This window comes from Lotus japonicus, chromosome 4 (genome assembly GCF_012489685.1).
Source record: "Lotus japonicus ecotype B-129 chromosome 4, LjGifu_v1.2".
Classification (NCBI taxonomy): Eukaryota; Viridiplantae; Streptophyta; class Magnoliopsida; order Fabales; family Fabaceae; genus Lotus; species Lotus japonicus.
The window spans coordinates 72,185,575-72,209,133 of NC_080044.1; the positions used below are offsets into that span (position 1 = coordinate 72,185,575).

Consider the following 23,559-nt stretch of genomic DNA (forward strand, 5'->3'; position numbering starts at 1 on the left):
TGAAAAAAAAAGGATTGATTTTGGTGTCATCCCCTCTTAGTTTGAATATTATCCCTCTTTTTTCATAAACCTAAGATACCCTTTATTTTTATTCGCACTTATAAGTGAGAAATCGTGGTTATTTTCGCACTTATAAGTGAGAATTTTATGTTGCATTCGTGATCCTTGTACACACACTTATAAGTGCGAATTTAAGTTGACTATCGCACTTTTAAGTGAGAAATTATGGTGATTTTCGCACTTAAAAGTGGAAAAATTTATCAGACATCGAAAAAGTGTGTTTTGCACATGCTATGAGTGCAGAAAAAAGACGACGTACCTAACAAAAAACGTTGAAAAACACTAAGAAAAGAGGAGTAATTGCGAGTTCAACCTCGATGGTGAAGATTGAAAGAGCCGGTGATAATGGATAAGATGAACAAGATGATTGTGATTGATGTAGGTGGGTGAGATGAAGAAGATGATTGTGGGCGATGTAGTCATGTAGGTTTAATGTGAGAAGAGGATGGGTGAGGGAATGTTATGATTGATGAAGAAAAGGAAGAGGATGGATGGTAATGACAATGGTGGATATCGAAGAAGAAGATGATGGTGGATGACGAAAGAGGATGGTGGAGGTGAGGTTGGTGAAAGATATGAAGATGATAGGTAAGGGATCGAAAATGTTTTTACGGATATTTCAGTAAAGTGCGGAAAAAAAAGGATGACATGAGAATTAATTGGGGTGGCACCAAAACTAACGAAGAAATAAACACCTCATAATCACAAGTTGCTGCTCTGTTCCTATAATCAGATTAGCATCAGATCCGTTTATTTAACCAACAAAATATCAACGTGTAATACAATTTATATAAATAATCTAATCACCGCCGAAATAATTTAAAATCCTTATAGTGATGTTAAGTGTCGATTTCTGATAGATCTCTTTCCTAAACACAGTCAAAGCCAGTCAATTATTTCAGCTCAAAAATACAAAAAAGTCTGACAAACAATGAAAAAAACTAAGTAATTAAGACAAGAAACGCCGTTGTGTTCACCAATTGATAAACAATGAAAAAAACTAAAATCATTTATTTCATCAAACAAAGAAAAAGAAAAACCAAACAACAAGAACAGAGCAAGTAGAACAACTAGACACAAAGCTCTCTCTCTCTCTCTGAGACTGAGTTGCAGGCAGAGGCAGAGCAACAATGAGTCAGGAATCGTTCATATACAGCTTCGTGGCTCGGGGGACGATGGTGTTAGCTGAGTACACAGAGTTCACTGGAAACTTCCCTGCGATTGCATCTCAGTGTCTCCAGAAGCTAACTTCCTCCAACAACAAGTTCACCTACAATTGTGACCACCACACCTTCAATTTCCTTGTTGAAGATGGTTATGGTATTGCTTCTCTGCTCCGATCTCTATATCTTTCTATCTTTTCTGCATTCTTAGTACTACTTAGGCCTTCCCCTGAACCTGAACTAGATGGAAGCTGAATTCATAGTATAAATACTGGATCTAAGCATTGACAACTAATTGGCTCAAAGATTGCATTTTTTGAGGTTGTGTTTCCCATTTCAATTGATTTTATATGGTGGGTTGTCCTTGCTTTTATGGGTTGCTTCTCCAATTTTGTTAATTTTTCATTTCAATGCTTAAATAAAACAAACTAATGCAGAGAAATGGAATTTGGGTTCTCCAGGTCCAAATAAAGTTTATTGATGAATGAGAAACCATGTTTACTCTGGGACATGTCTGTAGACCCTACCATTCATAGGTTGTCATACTTAGGGAGAAGCATTTGCTTCTGGTGGCATTGAATTTTGTCTTCTATTATATCACACATAATTTCAATGTAACCCTGATCCCTCAACAATCAGTAATCAGGGATCATAGTGGGACACCCAACAATTTTGTGTGTTTTGTATATCGGTTGAGTACAATGTGGACAGACGAAACTTTCGTCTCAATGCACAAGAGTTTTAATCAATTTGTCTTGAAGTGGATGTTAAAGTCTGTTTGCATTGTTGCTAACGGATATACAAACATAGTCTCTGTTTATTAATTGATATTCATGCACAAATAGTCTTCAATCAATGCCTTATACTTTATTTTGTGCATGTGAAGTTGTGAATGCTGCTTTGGTTGGACTTAGGCTGCCAAAGAAACCCATGTTCAATTGTATCTATGCATGACCCTGACAGAATAAGCCAGAACTATCCCTTCCTGTTGAGTAGTCTCATATTGACTAGATATATGACCGAGTAAGTGTTTATATAGGGTTAACTGTTAAGCAATCCTCACCCCTAAAAAATGGTCCCGCATTCTCCCCATGTCCAGCTTGCAGCGTGAGGATGTGTGTTGAGAAGTCCCGCATTGAAGCTAACATGACAACCTCTTGATATATATGTTTGACTTCCCTTGGTTTCCAAACTTAACTGTCTACTTCCAACATTTACTTAAACATTGAGTTGCATTCTGATGAGGATCTCATCATTTTAATGCTTTAAATCTTTGCTTACTGTAAATTGCAGCTTACTGTGTTGTTGCCAAGGAATCTGTTAGCAAGCAGATCTCTATTGCTTTCTTGGAACGTGTCAAAGCAGACTTTAAGAAAAGATATGGTGGTGGAAAAGCTGATACAGCTGTTGCCAAAAGTCTCAACAAGGAGTTTGGGTATATACTAATTTCTTTCCAAGCCCTTCATGATGCTTACTGATTATATAATGCACGGATAGAAAAACTTGTAGCAAAAGGGTTAATAATTTCATTAATATGGGATCACATTTGCAGACCAGTTATGAAAGAGCACATGAAGTATATCATCGACCATGCCGAAGAGATTGAGAAGCTAATAAAAGTGAAGGCTCAAGTTTCAGAAGTTAAAAGCATTATGCTAGAGAACATTGACAAGGTATGGTATTGGTTTGGAGTGAGACATGGAATTATTTTTCTGACAAACAACCCTTTCTTGGTGCAGTTGTCTTATGCGCCTAGGTCTAACCTATAAATACAATCCATTATTGATTATATGCCCTTCTTATTAAAATAGAGGATTGGGGGAGGGTGAAATATGGTTTTGGTAGGATTTTTATGCGTTAGTCATCTGACTACTTTATTGCAACTTTTGAGGAGTCGTCAGGAAAAAATTAGTGCACTTTCTGTCTGCTCGTTCATACTTCTATCAGAAAATTCCCAAAGTTGAAATTTTAGAACACAACGTTAATACTTGTATAAGCAATATGCAGTGCGTGTTTGGATCAGCGTTGTGTGATTTTGGATATAATTGATTTTGGTAAAAGTAAGTTGAAAGTGTAGTGATTTATGTTTGCATAAAAGTGATTTTTTCTATAGAGTAATGTTTTGAAATCCAGAAATCTCACACTTGATTGTGTCCACTGCAGAAGGTACTCTTTAGCTTTTCTTAGAATTGATTTGGAACCAAAATCAATTCTCTATGTTGATTGCCCAACATCCATATAACCACCTAAAGTTTTTATGGCTAATGAGAGTTGATTCTACAGCTCCAAAATTTGGAACCAAACAGATGCATTCTATACTTTCCCTCCCTACACTATTGTTGGCAATAACTTGCATTCACATTTTGACAATACTCAATTTTTTCTTTGACCTTTGAAATTTTTTGTGACTAAATTATGACCTTGTTATGTTCTGTCATTGTAAACATTTTCCATTACATTATCCTGTCTGTATTTGTTACTGTCACTCTGCTGAGTTTCCTCAGTGTGACACTTAACCATCTTTGTTTTCACTATGTTTGTGCTTTCAGGCTATTGATAGAGGAGAAAATATAACTATTCTTGCAGACAAGACAGAGACATTGCACTCTCAGGTAAATTGACTAAGGTTTGACAATTATTTGTATTTTGTAATCTTATGTTTTCTAGGACTGAAGGATCTCTAAATTTTCAGGCCCAGGAGTTCAGAAATAAAGGAACAAAAATCCGTCGGAAGATGTGGTATCAGAACATGAAAATAAAATTAGTTGTTCTTGGAATTTTGTTGTTTTTAGTCCTGGTTATATGGCTTTCTGTTTGCCATGGATTCAAATGCTAAAACTAGCAAAGAATGAAAGTTCACTGATAGGTGTTTAAATTATGTTCAAAAAGCAATTATAGCTAGTATCTGCTTAGAAGGGGGAGTTTGGCAACTGCAAAAAAGTTTCCTACCTTCTTTGTTGTTTGATTATAGGATACTCTAGGAAATTCAAGGACAGGGGAGATTGAATTCTTGTACCCTCAAACGATGTCTCATTCTCTGTCTCATCACCAATTAAATATTGACATGTCAATTAAAAGCTATAAAATAAGCTTGTAAAACCCCATTCAAATCTGTTTTAATTGACATGACAAGATTTCATTGGTGGCACATAAAATTGAAACATCATTTGAGAACATAAATCTTGGTCCAGGGGTGGGGTAGGGTGGTGTCTCTGTATCATGTGCTGGACTGCATCATCTTGTCAAACATACAGTTCTGATTTGCTTCTCTTTTCTTCTTTGTTTTTAAATATAGAAAAAATGTGGTTAACTTCTCTCGTTTAAATGTTTGAGTTGATTTTATCTTTATACCCCGCTTTAGACTTATGTATTTTTTTAGACTATGCAAGGAAATTCTGGCAAATACGTGAAGTGTACCTAATGAAGTCAATATGTGATGGTGAAAATCTGATAATATAATTCATGAAATCCTTAAACTTCAAGAAAGAGGTTTGTAATGGTGGGAGAATGATATGAGTAATTTGGTAATTTAATATATATGATGATCCCAATATAGTTTTTTTTTTTGTCCATCCTTCTATAGTTGATGAGAATAACAATTCTACATGATAGGCAAAATGAACTCATGCTAGTAATTCCCAAGCCTCAACATTGGAGTATTCGTGATCTTTTCTTTGAAGTCCGGACGAAATATTTTTTTAAAATCTAATAAATAGTACACGTACTTTAAATAAGAAAAAAAATATTTAAATCGAATTCATGATACTAATTTGAAAGTTTTGGTGCATGTCATCAATAGTTACTTTCTTAATATCATTCTAATGAATCTGATAACCATTCATCTATATGAATAAATTATGATCTTAAACAATGAATGATCAATATTCAAATTATTTAATGATTATAGGGTTAAAATCTATAATCGTCCCTGTACTTTGAACGAGTTTTGAAAACCGTTCTCACCGGAAAATTATCTGAAAACCATCCTCAAACTATTGAAAATAATTTCAACCCATCCCTCCGGCCGCCTGCTTACGTGGCTGTCCATGTCAATTGAGTTAAAACATATAATCGTCCCTGCACTTTGAGCGAGTTTTGAAAACCGTCCCTCGCCGAAAAATTATCTGAAAACCATCCTCAGACTATTGAAAATAATTTCAACTCATCCTACAAAATGCGTAGCAACACAGGTCATGAACAAGCAACACATGGTGATGAACAAGCATGCATAATTTCAAGTTTCAAGCATCACTATACCCAAATCGCACATTGTCAATTCGAACAAACGAAACCCTAAAATAGAAACAAGCCGATTCAACTCCAAAATAGAAACCAACAACACACAACTCGCAAAACCAACAACAACACATGCTGCTCGCAATTCGTATTCAACACCCTCTCAACAACAAAAACCCTAACTTTCAACGGCTAAACGAGAAGGATTGAGAAAAAACCTCACAAGCTTCCTTCCCTGTTCTTCGTCGCAGCCTCGGTGTTCTTCGTCCAAGGATGGTTTTTCAGATAATTTTTCGGCGAGGGACGGTTTTCAAAACTCGCTCAAAGTACATGGACGATTATATAAAAAAAAATTCCACGTCGTGTCTCATTAATTGACGTGGACGGCCAAGTCAGCGATTGCCGGACCTGAGGCTGTCGGAGGGACGGGTCAAATTTGTTTTTAAAAGTCTGAGGATGGTTTTCAGATAATTTTCCGGCGAGGGACGATTTTCAAAACTCGCTCAAAGTTCAAGGACAGTTATAGTTTTTAACCCATGATTATATAACCACTTAGAAATATAACATGACTTAATATTTATAATTATATCCAATAATCATGATTTATTTCTATCGTTTCCACATAAGAAAACTATTATCATATAATATACTAGTACTTTTACCCGTGCGATGCACGAGAGATTTTAATTTTTGTTTATTGTACAAAAAAAATTAATTTGTGTTATGTTTATTAAAAAGAATTGATAGGAAAATGTTAGTTGCCAAAAATGTTAGTAAATTAGTCAATCCTCGGGGTTCGAACGCTAGATCCTTCACCCTTTATTCCCCCAACTCTGATGTCCTCTAACTCTTACCACTTGAACTAACATTCGGAGACAATAAAAAATAGTTTACGAATTAAAAGGACAAATAATTTTGAATATAAGAAAACACAAATTTATAAATTTTTTCGGTCGAGAATTTGTTTGTTTTTATTTTGTAGAAGCACAACCATTTTATGTATTCTTAGGTTTTGTCTTTAATGTTGCACTATTTAATTTAGTTTCTTATAGAGGAAAAAAATTGTTTTGTTACCCGTGCTTGCACGGGGTATTATTTATGTTTATTGAGTTAAAATTTAATAGATTATTGTTATCTTTATCAGGTTTATAAAAACAAAGTTAAGAATTAAAAAAAAATTAATTTTATATGTAAGTTAACTTAAATTTTAAATGCTTTTCATTTTGGTTTTAGTGATATGAAATATTATATATGAGCTAATAAAAGACATTGAGTAAGTAATGATTATACTAATATATTTTTACAAATACAATGATTATTATATTGAGAATGAAACTTGACGTTTTGATTGACTCGTTGGCTTTCCCGAAATATAAGAAAAAAATAGAAAATAATTAGTATAATGGGATAAATATATTTCGATTTGTTTCATATTTATTAAATTAATTTTCCCATATGTTAACTACATGGAGCAAGAAAGTTACAACTCTTTTTATTGTAACAAAAAAAATTTGGGCAGCAAAAGAATTATTGAATGTATTAACAAATTTTGTTCAAAGAAAATCATGATAAAGTTCTCATTAGTATAATTTGATTCAACCATTTAATAAAATCATAATCACAATACTCATCTTTTCCTTAGTTTAATATTTATATATTTTATAAATCTAAAATAATTTACCATGACCTATGGAATTTTGTAAATGATATTTACATTTTAAAGATTAATAATAATATTACTTATTATATTCTATAATCCTAATAAAATTATCAAGCATGTCCTATGAATTTCCGTAACTGATATTAAACTTTTTAATTGGTGTTTAAATAATATCAACTAAACACCAATAAAATATCTGAGTGTAAGCGAAAAGGTCACTAAAAGGTTTATTATGGGATTCATATCAGATTTAATATTAAATTTCGAAATTAATTGCTAAAGAATAATATTAATATTTATTTATATATATAAATTTGATAATAATTTTTCATGTCCTGTGAAATTTCGTAACTGATATTATAATTCCCAAGAAAATTTATCATGTCTTATAGAATTTCGTAACTGATATTTAATTTTTATTTGACGTGTAAATAGTAAGTAAATAAATAGTAAACAAAAAACTAAGTGGAGGCGAAGGGTTAGTAGAAATTTTAATGTCGAATTCATATCATATTTTATTTTAAAATCCCAAACTTTAATATCTAAAGATTAGTATCAAAATTGATTTACATAATTTATAAATTTGAAAAATATCAATATTTATTTATATATATAAATTTGATAATAATTTTTCATGTCCTGTGAAATTCTGTAACTGATATTATAATTCCCAAGAAAATTTATCATGTCTTATGGAATTTCGTAACTGATATTTGACTTTTATTTGATGTGTAAATAGTAACTAAATAGTAAACAAAAAACTAAGTGGAGGCAAAGGGTTAGTAGAAATTTTAATGTCGAATTCATATCATATTTTATTTAAAAATCCCAAACTTTAATATCTAAAGATTAATATCACATTTTTCAAGATTAAAAATATTGGCTAGTAACTATTTAGTTATGTTTGTTGCTCTCACACAAGTCTGGCAGTTAACTTGCATTGCTACTGGGGATTGGAAACCTTGAGTCTAGTTAGCTTCTTGGTTTTTTTGTCTACTGGGTTTTTGTTTGTATGTTATTTTCCTTTGGTTTTTTGGTATTGGAACATTGGTTGGCTAAAGATTTGTGTACTTTTTTTCCTTCTCTAGGGTTTTTCCCATTGGGTTTTTCCTAGAAAAGATTTTAATGAGGCTCTTTTTTTGGTCGATCATCCAAGGGGTGTTTCACTTATCTTTTGGGTATTTTTTTACTCCATGAGAGAGTTGTTCTCATGGGGCTCTCTTTTATTCAGTAAGATTCTATTGTTTCCAAAAAAAATATTTTGTATATGATTTTATTTTTATTTGATTTATTACTAATATTAATTAAACTCTAAAAATAAGAAATTTAGTGTAGGTCAAAGGATTATTTGTAAGTGTAAGTTGACATTTTTATCAAATTTAATGGTAAAATCACAACCTTAAATTGCTGAAGATTAATATAAATATTAATTAATATATTATATAAATCCAAAAATAATTTATCAAGGAATTCCATAAATGATAGTATTAGTTTTTTTAAATATTAGTATTAATATATATTAATTTATTACATAAAACCGAAATAATTTATGATATCTTATGGAATTTTGTAACTGATATTAAATTTTTTTAGATTAATATTAATATTAAATAATATATATAATAGAAAATTAAAATAATTCATCATGTCCAATGTAATTTTATTACTGATATTAACTTATTGTATTTGATATGTAACTAATACTCCATCCGGTCCTTTTTATAAGGAACACTTTGGAGTTTTTTTGTGATCCTTTTTATAAGAAACATTCTTATTAAATAATGTCAAATAATCAATTCCAATGCAAAGAGATCTATTCCCCATGCAAAAATTTGAAGGGAAATTCCAAGCACCCAATAGGTATTGTCAACATTTATGGTAATTAACGTGATTGTTCTTGTAAAAAGGAAAAGACATCATTAGAAACTAAGCATAGTGATTTATTTTATAAGAACTATTAGTTTCTTTGGTTTGTGTGATCATATCATTGAGTTTCTTATAAAAATGACAGGAGGGAGTATTAACTATAAATTTCGTGAAGTTGGAAGGATTAGTCCAACATTTATTTTGCATTCATATCAAATTTAATGTTTAAACCCCTACCTTTGGCACACAAAAAAAACTTCCTTTAATTGTTTAAGATTAATATTAATATTAATTAAAATATTTTATAAATATTAAATAATTTTCATTTTCCATTACTTATGAAGTTCAATAATTAAAATTAATTTTGATTTACTATGTAATTATTTTCACTAAACACTAAATAAAAAAATCCTAGGTGATATTAACCTTTGGAATACCATTTGATACTAACCATTTTATTTTGGTGAGTATTTTTTTGATTCTTATAAAGTTTAATGTTAAAACATTCACCTTTATTTTTGATACATTGTAATGGTGGCTATACAAATTAAGAAAGCTCAAACTTTCTGATGCAATAACACGATGTTCATAACATACCCTTAAATTAAGTATAGCAAGCAACACTTGGAAACAACTTATCAAGAAAGTTGAAGAAACAAAGAAAATTCATTTACGACACTATCGTTGTCCTGCTTCTCAAAATCATCCTTCTTCCTCTTGCTTCTCTTCCCCCTCATTGTCCTCTTCAATAGGAGTTGTACCACCTGACTTAGGCCTTTCCCACTCCTGTCAATATATGCATTCAAAACTAAATCAGCTTGTGTATTGAATAGCCACAAATAGAGAAGAAAAATAGTTAACACTGACCTGTACAGAACACCCAAAATAGCTACCTTACTCATTCTCTCTACTATCTCATATTTTTTTGCATTCCTACAAACTATTCCCAACTCTTCAAATTGTCCAGAATCAATTTTTTTCCCAACCCCACCTTTGAAACTATACTTAACTTTCTAGAAGATTAGTATCATGGTAAACAATAGCATTCCAAAACTATAAATATCACACTTTTGAGTCACATGAAATGGCAACAAAATAGATAAATGGAATATATCAAAAGCTATCATTTTGCTAATCCATATATTAACGAATAATCAAATATGAACCAAGAATGTATAAGACTTACATTCAATGAAGATTTATGACTAAGATGATGATCGTGATAAACATCTCCACCTGAGAACAAATGCAGCGAAGAAATGACGGTGAAGACTGAATGCAGAACAAAGAAGCCAGGCAAAAATGAAGAAAGAAAGTGAAATTAAAAAGTTCTCACCGGAACAGAATACGACAAAAGTGAAGAAAGGCCCAACTGCTAAGAATGGAGCCTGGAACAAAATATTGAGAAGAATAAGTGGTCAAGTCAGAAAAACAAACTTAAATTACAGCCAAGAAAGAAAAGCAAACTTAAATTGCAGAAATAAGGCATAGAACAGAGGGTTCTAACTGATGTTTAAGTGAGAGTAAGGGTGCTTTGAATGAGGAACATGTGCGCACTTGGATAAATTTTGATCACATACTATTTTTTTCAACCATGACACACTTACCTCTACGCTCGTATTGTCATTCCGACTACACTTTTATTCACACCTCTTTTTTTCATCTTCCAATCACACTCAATGAGAGAAAAATAAAGTAGTGTAAGACGCATGGATTATGAAATCATATTATCCATTTATTAGTGGCTAAAGAGTGTCATAAATCATGAGTAGTTTCTTAAATTCAAATAGCTCCTGCGATGCAGATTTGTTGTGTGTCGATTCACATTGTAGAGAAGGGCATGTAATGTGCAGCTATTAGCATCAGTTTGTTCAGTTAAAGAAAGAAGCAAATGCTTGACAAAAAAAAAGAATGAAGCAAATGGAGGTTATGATTTTGCCTATGACATGCATATCATCAGAATCTCTTTATTCAATAGATTAGCTCTAACAGAAATGATATCTCTGCAGCCATACAGTAATGGTTCTATTTGTTATAAAAAAGTTAAGATACTATTACTTGTTATAGATGCATTTCCATAATGACGTAAAAAGTTACCCCAACCCAGTACTATCCTTATTTGTTCATGCTCATTCAAATTTAAAGCTCTATATGTTTAAAGTAAAAAACTTCTAAAGTCAAAGCAAGCAAATATGAGATATACCATATAGGGGAAGAGAAAGTAAAAAAATAGATCAGAAAGTCAGAAACCATGAAGTGCATATATACCACAATATCCTATCAAATAAAAGTTAAGGAATATGTATCTCACCAACAACTGATTCAGACTTGATTGTGGCCAAAGAAAAAGATAAGGGCGTGTAATGTGCAGCCATAACATACAAATTTATGTCCATTTTTATTTGGCATGATCATAGATTCTTGAATGGTTATAATCATCCTGTAAAGGAAGAAAGGATGAAATGATTAGATGAAAAGGGGTTCAAAGGAAAAAGTGAATGAATGACCCCTCACTATAACCATCACGAAACCAACATTCCCAAACACAACCAATGAAGTGGGCCAACAACGAAGGTGACAATGACCGCCTTTGAATGGACGAAATGAGCGCCGAAGCAAATACGCTGAGGGGTTGCCTCTTCAAATTGAGGCGCCACGGTGAACTGTCAATCCGAATGGAGAAAGTGAGCGAAGCACAAAAAACACAAATTCAGTTCAACTTCTTCACATATAGCAAGAAAATCCTATGAACGGGGTGAGGAAGAAGTAAATACCATTTTCAAGAAGCAATGTCAACCAAAGCTGCAATAATGCCAATGAAAGCAGGAAGAAATTGATCTCACTTTTAGAGATGTGTTTTGCTTAGCTCTTGTGCAGGGTACCCATAAATTATGAAGAGCTGCATCTAAGGAGATAGAATTTGGTCAAAATGAAAAAGAAGAACTACTGCTTAGCTTCTCACACATTTCATAAATCAGACTCAGAAGTCATATTGAAAGATTGAAGCAAGGAAGATCTTAAACAGAATTAGTAACAGATATTCAGTCAATAATACCAATAATAGCACCCTGTATAAATCATTAATATCCCTAAATGAGGAGGAAAACTACAACATAAACTCCACATAAACAAAATCAAATGACCACAAAAAAATCAACTCTGCATCCAAAAACAGATGATAAAGCCAACAACCAATGTTCTAATGAGGTATTTCCTTCTAAGGCCCAAACAATTGAAACGATGGAAGCAAATGATACCCAATATGTTGAAAGGTTGAAACTTGAAGGATTCAGAACAAATAGAAGGGGGAAATCCAAATAAAGAACTTAAGATAATTCAGGATTTCTTGCCCCCTTTGTCTTTAACAATCTCGTTATCCTCTTGTCCACTCTCGCAATTCGAACCTGAAATGTACAAAAAAACCTCAACTGCAACCAACAACCAATCTATAATACATATCAAAAAGTAAAGTTCAATTAGCAGTGAGTACTTACGGGGAACAGAAGAGAACGATGAGAATTATGATCCTTGATCACAATTTAGAAATGGAAATTGTGTGTCAAAACTGAATGCAGAGAACAGAACATGCAATGATAGTGAAGGAAAAGAACAACAACTGATTTGTAACCTAACCTGAGCGGAAGACAAAAACGACGCTGCAACAACTGTCTCTTTCTTCCCAAAATCATCAATCGCTTCTTCCTCACAGGCTCACCTAAAATGATCCGCAGGTGAGATGTTGATACCCTTTCTGATCCCTCCTCTCCCTCTTGTGCACCTCGATCCCTAACCCTCAATTGCGAATGGCGATTCCATCCCCAGCCAGAGAGAGAAGGTGAACCTCACTCGCTTTTTCCTTCATCGATTATTTTCCCCTTTATCTGGTTCTAGTGTGTGTGCGGCCCCCGCCCCCTATTTGCCTAATGAGAAACGGGCAATTACAAAGGAAGCGAAGCGAAAACATAACGGAAGGCTGTTTGGGAACGAAAAAACCAAAAAGAAACGTAAGAAAGAAAGGGGTTGTACGGCTGTCATTGATTCTTTACGAAATAATGTATACTTTTACTAAAATGTCCATACTAATAATTAGATTGTAGTGTATTGAATGATTGAATTACAAAATTGACCTTAAGGCTCCAAAAACTCTCCCTTTATATAGTTTATAGATAGATAGATTTTATGTTGAGCCATATTTTAAAAATTATGAATAAATTACACTCTTAAAATTATTAGTTCTTCGAGTTTTATAGGGATAAAGAGGTGTTTGGCCGTTGTCACTAAACATAAAAGTAGGGTTTGGATTAAGGCTAATGCCTCACATAACAAATTGATGCGTACGTCTTCATCATTATTCTTTCAAAAATTGAGATAAATGTACCTCTATCTGATGTGGTAGTGCACAATGACAAATGAGGCAGAGAGTGCAACGAGACAATTCAAATCTACGGTGGGCAGTGTACCTCCAAATGGTACTTCGGCGCTCATATCAGCTCAAAACCAAAGATATATCTCAAAGTCGAAGTTGCACCCAGTTTGTGAAGTTATAAGAACATGCACTTTAATTTAATCCGTAGAAAATGGAGGAATTCTGAGTAGTGATTGCCTAGGTACTAAGTATGTAAACACAAAAGAATGCTTAACCGAGCCAATTCATCAGAAGGTCGAGCATGATTCGAATTTTGGATCAAAGCACGATGGTCGGAAGGATTCTTGATTCTCGAATGGGGGAGGCAATAACAAGATGGATTTTAAAGGGCGTATGGCCATTGAACACACCACTCCATCAAAAAATTAAAAAGAAGTATTAACCAATGACTTCGCAAAAGTATTCCGACCATCTTCCGCGAAAATGTGTAAAAAAAAGTAGTTTGGGCCGAAATAAAAAGAGCCCAATTTTCATATTAAAAGGGATTAGGAGGATTGAATAAGACATGCATGTTCACCAATGATCAGTGAGGGTCAATTTAATAGCGACTTAGGTTTCTTCCTTACTTAGCTAGCCTATTAGTGTACTTTATCCTGGGTGAGATCACATTAGAAACCACACCCTCTTCATTTTAAGCATACAAAATGTCAAAGTGCCTTGATAAAATAATTAATTTTTTTTAGTGTTTTGATTGCAGAAACAGGTAAAATTTTACAGAAGCACAAATCATAAATGACACCCATCAATCCTTCCCAATGATAAATCAGACCCTACCTACATATAAACGACACTAATCAGAACATAAACTCATCAACACACAGTAAATTCCACTCCCATATATAACTTCTCATGTAAAATCAAATCAAAACATGCAGGTAAAATATGATATGTTACTACTACAACTACTACAACTACATGTCCCTAACTTGGAAAACGTTCTTGTTCTTGACAACTATGTCATACATGTGCATGGGCTTGAACTTGTTGAAATCTTTGGGGAGGGAGATGAGGTGCACGGTGGAGCGTTTGTGGAACTGAAGGAGGTCAGGGTCGTCGTAGTAGCGCTCCCACCCGAGTGAGTAAAGCTTGCGCTCGAGAACGGCATAGGAAGTGATGGCTTCATCGGTTGGTGTGTGAATCAGCACCTTATTATTGCGCCTTACACTTGAACCTTGCCTGCTTCCTTCTACCACTTCACCTCCAGGGTTCTCTACCAGCCTCACCACCCCGTTCTTGAAAACCCAAACCCCTGACATTAATTCTTATTCACAAGAAGAACAAGAAGTAGCTAGAAGTGAGTTTGTTTGTTTGTGTGTGTTTTGGAGGGGGTATGTGACCTTGCTCCTTTATATAAATGAAATGATGAAGGTATGGGGAGGAGTATGGAATGTAATTAATTAGTTTCACAATTGAATTATTTTATTTATAAATTGGATTTTGATGTGTTCACACCATATTTTCTCTACCATCTTATTTTCACAATTTATCTTCTCATCACTCGTTTTTTCATATCATACACATCACATCACTTATAATATATCTCATTTATCTCTATTTTATTCATATATAACTCTATTGGTGTGAGTAGAATTTGTGCTGAGTTATTTTTATTCTTTAATAGACACTCATACTAACAGCAAAGAAGATATGTAGATCATGGCTGACCATTGACCATTATTAATTGCTATAGTATCAACCACATCAAATACTCACTTTTACAATTAATTTTTATTCCATTAATTATTCACTTTGTGGTGGTCAAAAAACACCTTAAATATGTGTGTATGATGGGGTCGGAATTGTAAGTATAAGTTTTAACGAGGCCTGTTTTGTTAAGTTTATTTTCAAGGGTGTATTAGGTGAGGTAGCTTCGGTATTGGTAGGATTTTTACTTTCGCTCTTGTTCATTAGTTTTCTTTTCTTCTCTCTTCTTCTTATCATCTCTTGTATTATGTTGAAGTACCCCTTGTACTTCTATTTAATATATTTCTAATTGCCTATAAAAAAAGTAGCAGTCTACCTATTAGGGTAGCACCCAATGGACATCACTTTCTGCAACATTCAAGAAATGCCATCAAATTATGGTTGTTTTTTACCATATGTGAAGTGAAAAAGGAAAAGAAAAGAAAACTTGCGGTTTGAAACCATTACAAGTTGTATGTATGAATGTATTAAAATCATAAGTTAAAATTAGGATTTTAATTTGCAATAGGGAGTGCTAGATTGTTGCCAGGGTTGGGACCTAATTAAGCTAGTCATATATATAATGAATAAAGGGTTAAAACTTAAATATGTATCTTTAACATATAAGTGAACTGAATTTGGTTCTTTTGAAAAAAATATAACTTTAAACTTCAAAATGAAATTAGTCATCAGTCCATTTTAGTTTAACCATCACTAAAATTAAGAATAAAAAATTTGTAGCGGTTAAAAATTGTCGCTAATAAACAAAAACTGCCACAAAAAGTACGACAATAATTAATTTCACTTATTTCATTAATGCTTGTAATTAAAAGTTATACCTTATTTTTAGAGGAATTGAACCAGATTTATTTCACATGAATTTTACATGGAATCAAAACATATTTAAACCATGAATAAATCATTTGCGGAATCATGATTCATCACTTTTCTATTGGCGTAACCCAAACTACATATTGAAATTAGTATTTGAAACCCCACACTTAGAGAATCATTGTTTTGTTTTGCAGAGAATGGTGTTCTACTAGAAGCACACTCGAAAAATATATCAATATATACGTACGTACTAGTGAAACCCATGTATAAACTGAGGTCAGAATTAATCAATTATGATGAAAAACTTATAGGAGTAATTCAATTCTGAATAGGATATGATTAATCCTGATAAAGAGAAGTTGTTTAAAAAAAATTGTCCACCTCAGACAATTTTGATTCCCAATGTATCCAAAACAAAAAGTTTCAAATTGATGATTAATCTTGATAAGGTACCTCAGCTTTATCCATTATATCTTTCAGAATTTTGCCTTTTTATTTCTTCCAATTTTTGGTTGCATAATACAAAGTTATTCGGAGAGCATCTTCTAATCAGTCTCAAAACGACCAATGTTCAAAACAAGTTACTTCTTTAATCTCGAATCACATTATGAAGAATCATAAGGGGCATGGCTCCTCCACTATAGATGGAAAGTAATTAGCTTCCTCCACCATACGAAATCTACTTGATTAATGTTCCAATATAAAAGCCAAAACAGATGCACTGAACAAAGTTATACTTGCTTGCTCGTTAAAAGTACTTCAGAGATGTGTAAGTGTATGTGTTTTTGTTTCTCTTGATGCACCTTCCAAGGCAGTATGAATGTATTTTGGTTAAGTTTTATTTCTTGTGTCATTGAAGTGAGTGTGTTTTAGATAATTTAAACGTAAATCCAAACACACGTATATCTTTCCAAGTTAGCCTAACATTCTTTTAAAGAAAGACTATGATCCATCTAGTCACCACTAGGGAGTTATGAGATCATACATATTCGTTGTTAATTATTGACCATATTCAACCTAAATCCGCAATGTGATTTTTATGCCTGACCATTCCCTTAATAATCATATAATGCCATCTTGAGAAAAGCTAAAGATCATTTCTTTTGTCATAAATAATAAATGAAATGAGGTTGTGTCAACTGCAGGTAATTTAACTTCATCTTGGACTTACCAATTAAATACTTAAGATGAGTGAATTAAAAGATTTACCCGCATAAATTAATAAAGAGTCAAGTTAAATACTGTTCAGACCTTGTGACGTGCTTTGAATCTAGCACCTTTTATGGAAATATCACTCATGCGAGCAAGCCTCATACTTTAGGTCAATCGTATGAGCAATCTCAATTTATCAAGTCGATAGTCTTGTACTCCGGCAAAATCAGCTTATACAATAAGGCCTTCAACCCAAGTCTAAACAAGTATGATTAATTAATTCATAAAACTCAATAAAAGCATTCAATAGATCATTAATAAGTTAAGGGGGTTATTTGGGAAGAGAGATTTTCAAGAGAAATGTAAGGTGCTTATTTTTCATTTTTAGATTAAAAACATGTCTCATATTTGTTTATAATAAATAAGTTATTGATATATTATGTTTATGCAAAATTATAATTTTGTAGCATTTATTTTTAACAATTACTGAATTGGATACTATTTATATAATAATAAAGGGTTTTAGTCTCCGTAGAATAGGGGTAGATTGTATTTGGTCCCTCCAAAAAAATTCATAGTATTTAATCTACAACATTAATGAAATAGGTGTTTTTAGTCCATGTGTTGCATTTTGTGGCAGATTTAACCGTCCCTAATCCAATTTATGATGGTTAAAAACAATCACTAATGCACAAAAATCGTCACAAAATGTATTTTATTAACATCAATAACTAAAAATTATGAAACTTTCGTGGAAGGATCAAATCTAATTCACCCATATTTTGCTGAGAAAAAAAAATCAGATTTAACCCAAAAATAAAAATAAGCACTAGCAGCATATATGCTAACGTACCAAAAAAACACATAGGCTAATGTCTAAACGCCATTTTCTTATGATTATGTTTTGCACATAGCCTTAAAAGGAAAATAATGCTCCAACTTTGAATAACTTTTTTTCCAAATGGTCATCTATATCTTAATCCAAGTTTGGGAATCTTAAACGTTAATGGGTGATGGCCCGCCTTGGTATATGAATTTATTCTCCATTTTTTAAATAACTAAAGTATCTCATAGTCCATGTCCGGTAGCTGTGAGGTTAACTCATCATCTCACAATCAAACATTAAGACTAGATGATTGATTCATGAGTTTTTTCCATTTTATTTATAAGAATTAAGAATCGAACATTTAACCACTTATATTTAAAGGATAAAGTGCTAAATCATTAACATCAACCAATTTGAATTTATTCTCCATCTATTAGCTAGGATATAGTTAAGAAAACGAAAGAAAATCTGATTGGTTTTTGTTGCATAAAAAGAATGCATGTATTTCAGAAACCAACGGGAATTTTGCAACAATCGGAAAGAAAAGGAAGGATGAGGAATTTTTTTTTTTTTTTTGAAATAAGGATGAGGAATTTTGTGACTAAAGCCACGGAGAATGGTTTATTTGCTTATTTATTGTTAGGTTTATGCCTAACTTTGATTATAAAGAAGAGATTAATTTCTATGCACCGACGGTGTAAATAAGTTTTACACCATCATTCAATCACATCCCTCCATTTTGTTAGCTTACAATTAATTTTGAATTTAAGAATATCTAAAAATAGAAAATGGAAGGTTGTGATTGAATGATGGTGTAAAACTTTTTACACCGTCGGTGCATAGAAATTAATCTCTATAAATAATGGGAATGAAGAATTACATTGATTTTGAGAATAAAGTATGATACAACACAGGGAATGTTGGATCAATTCTCCCTTATGGCCATTTGAAAAGAACTTTAATTTCTTGTCATATTTCATTTTCAAGAGAAAAAAGAACAAAAAATGATTTTTGGTTGAAGTATAAGAAACAAGTGGTAAATTCAAATATCAACTCTTGTGAATGAAAAAAATAAAAAAACTTGTTGATAAGTTTTATAGTGTTTAATGCATTACTCGTAGATGACAATACCTTGATTTTTTTTAAATGTATAGCTTGATGAAAACAAATAAAAAATCAAAGTAGACAAGAATGTGGAATAAATAAATATATATATATATATATAAATAATTAGTGTCACTTTTTTTAAGAAATTAACGTCAACCTAACCGGTTAAAAAAAAAAAGTCAACCTAACCGACATAAATATGAATAGATTGGTACATTAAACGGGCCTATCCGAAGCGAACACTATATTTTTTCGAGACTTTCAAAGAAAATGGAGTGGACAATGTTTTTGTTAAAGAAGGACAATTGCATATATTATGGCCCATCAAATAATTGACTTCGGGCTTATTGGGCTCTATGAGGATTATTGAGTTTTATGACTTTCTTAAGAAAAAAGCTTATTTTTATGACAGAATGAAAGCCTGGTCTTTATCCCAAAAAGAGGGACCCTAATTGGATCATAGTCCGACTTCTAGTTTCATCATTGTTTGGAAGAGTTAATTTGAATTAATTATAAAATATAAACAATTATACAACTGTTTTGTAGAGCTTATGACATACTCATAGTGTGTGTTGAACGTATTTTTATAAATTGTTTGAATAAGCTTATGTATATAAATAAAGCTAGTTATTGTCCCTCTTCAATTCAAACTATAGTTGGCATGGCCATAGCTTGCTCCTTACAAACATGATCAAGAGCGTCGTTATATTATTATTTGGATAAGACGAAAATGATGTTGGATAATGATGATATTTAAGGCATTTCCTTTTTTTACTCAATCATACTTTAGAATAAATTTTTGTTTGACATTTCCTTCTTTATTTCAATTAGAATTATATATGAATAATAATGGCTACTAAATGGTATGTTCGGGTTGAAAATTGCTTTTAGAGATATTCAATCACAATAATAGTTTTAAATGACACTTTTGATTTGATTTTTACCTTTGGAAAACCATCTCTATTGCATTGGACATTGGTTGATGGCTGGATATTGATTTTGATTGTCATATATGTTCATCGTACTTGTATAATACATGAAATAATGGTTAACAAAGACATATCTATTTAATGAGTTATTATGATATTCGAGTCTCAATAAGATTAATTTTGGAGCATCTAAAAAAAATCTTGGGGATCTTTGATTTTCTATATGTGTGAAATACATATGGACAAACACATATTTAGAGAGCTACGAAGTTGGTTGCGCCTTGACGGTGCACGAAGGTTACATAGAATGAAATTATACTTGGATAGATCTCACCCATATGAATAATGAAGCTTTTATATAAAAACTCACTGATAAAAGCTCATTAACCTTTGAGGTCTCATTTAGATTTATGATTGTTAAAGAGAGAAAGGTTTATGGGAGGAGGCAAGTCAAGCAACAAAGTTAATAGTGGAGGTAATGTGAAGTTGTGAGCTGTTGAGAGAGTTTTAAGGGAAGAAATGTCAATTGGTCAATTTTGGTTCGGACTAAATTATCTGTTTTATTAAGTGAAAAATATCAAATCACCGAACCCTACTACCACCAATTAATAGCTACGAGTTGTTGTTAGATTTGGTTTCCTTAGCTTGACAGATTGGGTTTTGATTGATAGTGGTTTTTTGAACAGCTCTATACATATCAATAAAATCCCCATGGAGAAAGTGCCATAGAGATTAAATTTGTGAAACACTCTAATTTACAGAACAAAATCAATAATAATAACAATAAGCTCCTAATCATACTCCACAAAATTATCATAAACAGAAAAGTAAATTCCACGTTTTACACAAAACAGAAGAACAAACTATCCTATCTATCATAGAAACCTAAAAACAAAACAGAAAAATGAAACTTAAAAATCAAAAACCGCCACCAGCATCACCGAAACCACCGTCGTAGCCGGCACCACAACCGCCAGCATCAGACATCATCCCCCCAATCAGCATCCCACCGATAGCTCCACCAAGCAATCCGGCTCCCAATCCCATTCTCATTCCAAACTTGTTCCCAATCGCCGGTTTCTGAACCGGCGGCGGCTGACCGTACTCGTACCCACCTTGACCCGGGTACCCATCATACACCGGCGCCGACGGCTGGTAAGTGTATCCGCCGCTATATAGCGGCGCTGATGGAGGATAACCACCAGGGTACGGCGCAGAACCGGACGACCCCGCCACCGGAGGAGGATAAGCCATGACCGGCTCCGGCACATGATTCGCCGGAGTAGCGAATTTCCCGCCAAATTTGTAGGAGAAATTAAACGCTCCTTTGGGTTTCCCTGACGGTCGTCTGACCTGGTAACTAACATGCTGGAAGGACTTCCCGTCGCCGGGCTGGTCGATCAGCTCCCTGACGGGAACAATGAGGTCACCGATTTCCTTGTCGGCGGCGAGGGTGCGCTGGCAGAGGAGCTTGATTTCGAGGATCAACCGATTCTGGCGGGCATGGGTTTCGTTGATTGTGAAGGTGATGGGGAAGTTCCAGGTGGGGTTGGTGCCGGCGTCTCGGTGGACTTGGGTTTTGATCTTGTAGTGGCAGTGGGTGTCGCCGGAGAGTGAAACGACGGCGTAGACATCCATCTTGCCGATGAGGTTGACATCTTTAAGATCCTTCGCTGATGCAATGTTGAGTTCTAAGGTTCTGGACTCCATGCTGTTGTTGTTGTTGTCGAATTCAAAGTTGTTTTGTGTTGTGAGGAAATAGTGTGAGTTTTACGTCAACGATGTTGAATTTATAGAACAAAATGAAAGGAGAATTGAATTAGTCTTATCGAATTAGAAGGAATGAATCTTTCTAGTTTAGTTATCAAGTGATTTTGTTGGCGCGTTGTTAGTATTTTAATTGATCTAGATTTTGTGAAAATTTTGAATTTATGGGATTTGTTAAATTGTTTTTGAATTTCTTGGATTCAATTTGTAGCTATTAGTTGTTACATTGATGATATATATTTTTTACTTTGTTTTTGAAATCTAAATTCAAATTTATTGATAAATCGTAATAGTTTTCAATTTACATTCACCCAAACTTACTTATGTTAAATCAAACTTTTTTTAAATGGACTTTAACTATTTTGTAAATATAAGGATTTGATTGCTTCATAATTTTTGCTAATTTGTTGTCTTGTTTACCAATCCTTAGGTAAAATATCAATCAATTCATGCGTCTAAAGAGCAAAATGAGTTTATCCAACTTTGCCTCGAGTGTTATTGATTACTAATAATTTGGTGTTATTTTTTTTTGTATACACCCGAAAATGGGTTGTCTAAATGATCTTTGGAAACATTAGGGTTGAATAGTTCATCGTTTTATGTGGATCAGTTACATTTAAAATAAGTGAATTAAAAGTTTTATATTTATTTATAAATAATTCTATTGGTTAATTAGGGTGAGGTTAAGTAATTCTTATAAGTGGTTTAGACAATCCACGTCTCGAAGAGTTGACTCAAGTGGTAAGAGTTAGGGGACTGTTTACACTGATTTTTCGTAAAATCACATGTAAATTAATTATTTCAAGGATCAGATCCTATTTCATGGGCTCTCCAAGTCCGACGGCTTACAGGCAATTTATGTGTGTTTTCAAGAGTGAAAAAAGTGATGAAGTTGTCCGGTGACAACTTGAAAGAAACAACACTCCGGTGAGTATTGCAATAGATGTAGAAACAAGTAGAAATTTAAAAGAAGATAAAAAAGATTGCAAGGAATCAAAAGGTAATCAAAGAGAAAACAAATAAGAACAAAGCAAATTCATTACTGGAATGGTAAATGGTGGAAGGAATCCGTCTACTACACACTCGTTGAAGCCGTTTGCCATAACCGTGGGCTTGAAGGCTTTTTTAGAGCTTTGCAGTCATTTAGGAATCCAACCCTTATCCTAGTTACAAACTAGTATTTATAAAGCTAAAAATGGAACTGCCATTTTAATCCTACGGTTACAAATGAACTGGAAAATAACTACACAATCTATAGCCATTTATTTGGCATGATTACAAAATAATAACTTCCAGCAACAACTCTCCCTAATCTGTAGTGCTCCGCCATGTTGCTATGCTGCTGCCAATTCACCTTGATAACCGTTTGACAATTTGAAAAGCATCAGATTCCACTCCAAGCATTATCATTTAGTAACCGCCCACTCTATGCTACCAATTTGATCAATTACCAATTTGACTTGGTCTTCCAATTTGAGATAACAAACTTCAACCATTAATTTTAAACCAAAGCCACTTTGGTATATCTGAAGCACGTATCCAGTCGAAATACAAGGCATGCAAATAGAAATATATTCAAATAACAAAGTGTTGTTATTGGTTTAAGGTATTTAATTTTGGTATTAACAGGGACATAAGAGTTGAGTGAGATGAAATGTAAAGAGTCTAGGTTCGAACCCGAAGAATATACTAATTTACTAACAACTAACATTTTGCTTATAAAAAAACTAAACAACCCACTTGAAAAATATTATTTCTGATTCATTGTTATTTTAGTCATTTTATAATTAATAAAATATCATGTCATTATTAGAATTTGTTTTTTATATATTTTTTAGTTAATTTTATTC

At 32.9% G+C, this 23,559-nt stretch overlaps 3 protein-coding genes and 1 long non-coding RNA gene across 4 annotated transcripts; 1 reads left to right on the top strand and 3 right to left on the bottom strand.

The window, feature by feature from the left end:
* Positions 1-1,065: 1,065 nt before the first annotated feature.
* Positions 1,066-4,540, top strand: LOC130714987 (vesicle-associated membrane protein 724). Its single transcript, XM_057564974.1, has 5 exons — positions 1,066-1,380; positions 2,517-2,658; positions 2,776-2,896; positions 3,773-3,835; positions 3,916-4,540. Exons 1-5 carry the CDS (start codon positions 1,191-1,193, stop codon positions 4,057-4,059), a joined length of 660 nt encoding a protein of 219 aa, XP_057420957.1. The 5' UTR covers positions 1,066-1,190; the 3' UTR covers positions 4,060-4,540.
* Positions 4,541-9,507: 4,967 nt separating this feature from the next.
* Positions 9,508-12,899, bottom strand: LOC130714872 (uncharacterized). The gene is made up of 8 exons (XR_009011468.1): positions 12,619-12,899; positions 12,243-12,389; positions 11,760-11,890; positions 11,521-11,648; positions 11,297-11,425; positions 10,322-10,373; positions 10,172-10,221; positions 9,508-9,771 (listed from the first exon to the last, which is right to left on the bottom strand). It is a non-coding gene; the product is annotated as an uncharacterized LOC130714872 (long non-coding RNA).
* A 1,169-nt stretch (positions 12,900-14,068) lies between these two features.
* Positions 14,069-14,742, bottom strand: LOC130712128 (flowering-promoting factor 1-like protein 3). Its single transcript, XM_057561967.1, has one exon. The coding sequence runs from the start codon at positions 14,665-14,667 to the stop codon at positions 14,323-14,325; it is 345 nt and encodes a 114-aa protein (XP_057417950.1). The 5' UTR covers positions 14,668-14,742; the 3' UTR covers positions 14,069-14,322.
* A 5,830-nt stretch (positions 14,743-20,572) lies between these two features.
* Positions 20,573-21,728, bottom strand: LOC130713556 (protein SRC2-like). The gene has a single exon (XM_057563327.1). It carries the CDS (start codon positions 21,650-21,652, stop codon positions 20,861-20,863), a length of 792 nt encoding a protein of 263 aa, XP_057419310.1. The 5' UTR covers positions 21,653-21,728; the 3' UTR covers positions 20,573-20,860.
* Between the last annotated feature and the right edge of the window lie 1,831 nt (positions 21,729-23,559).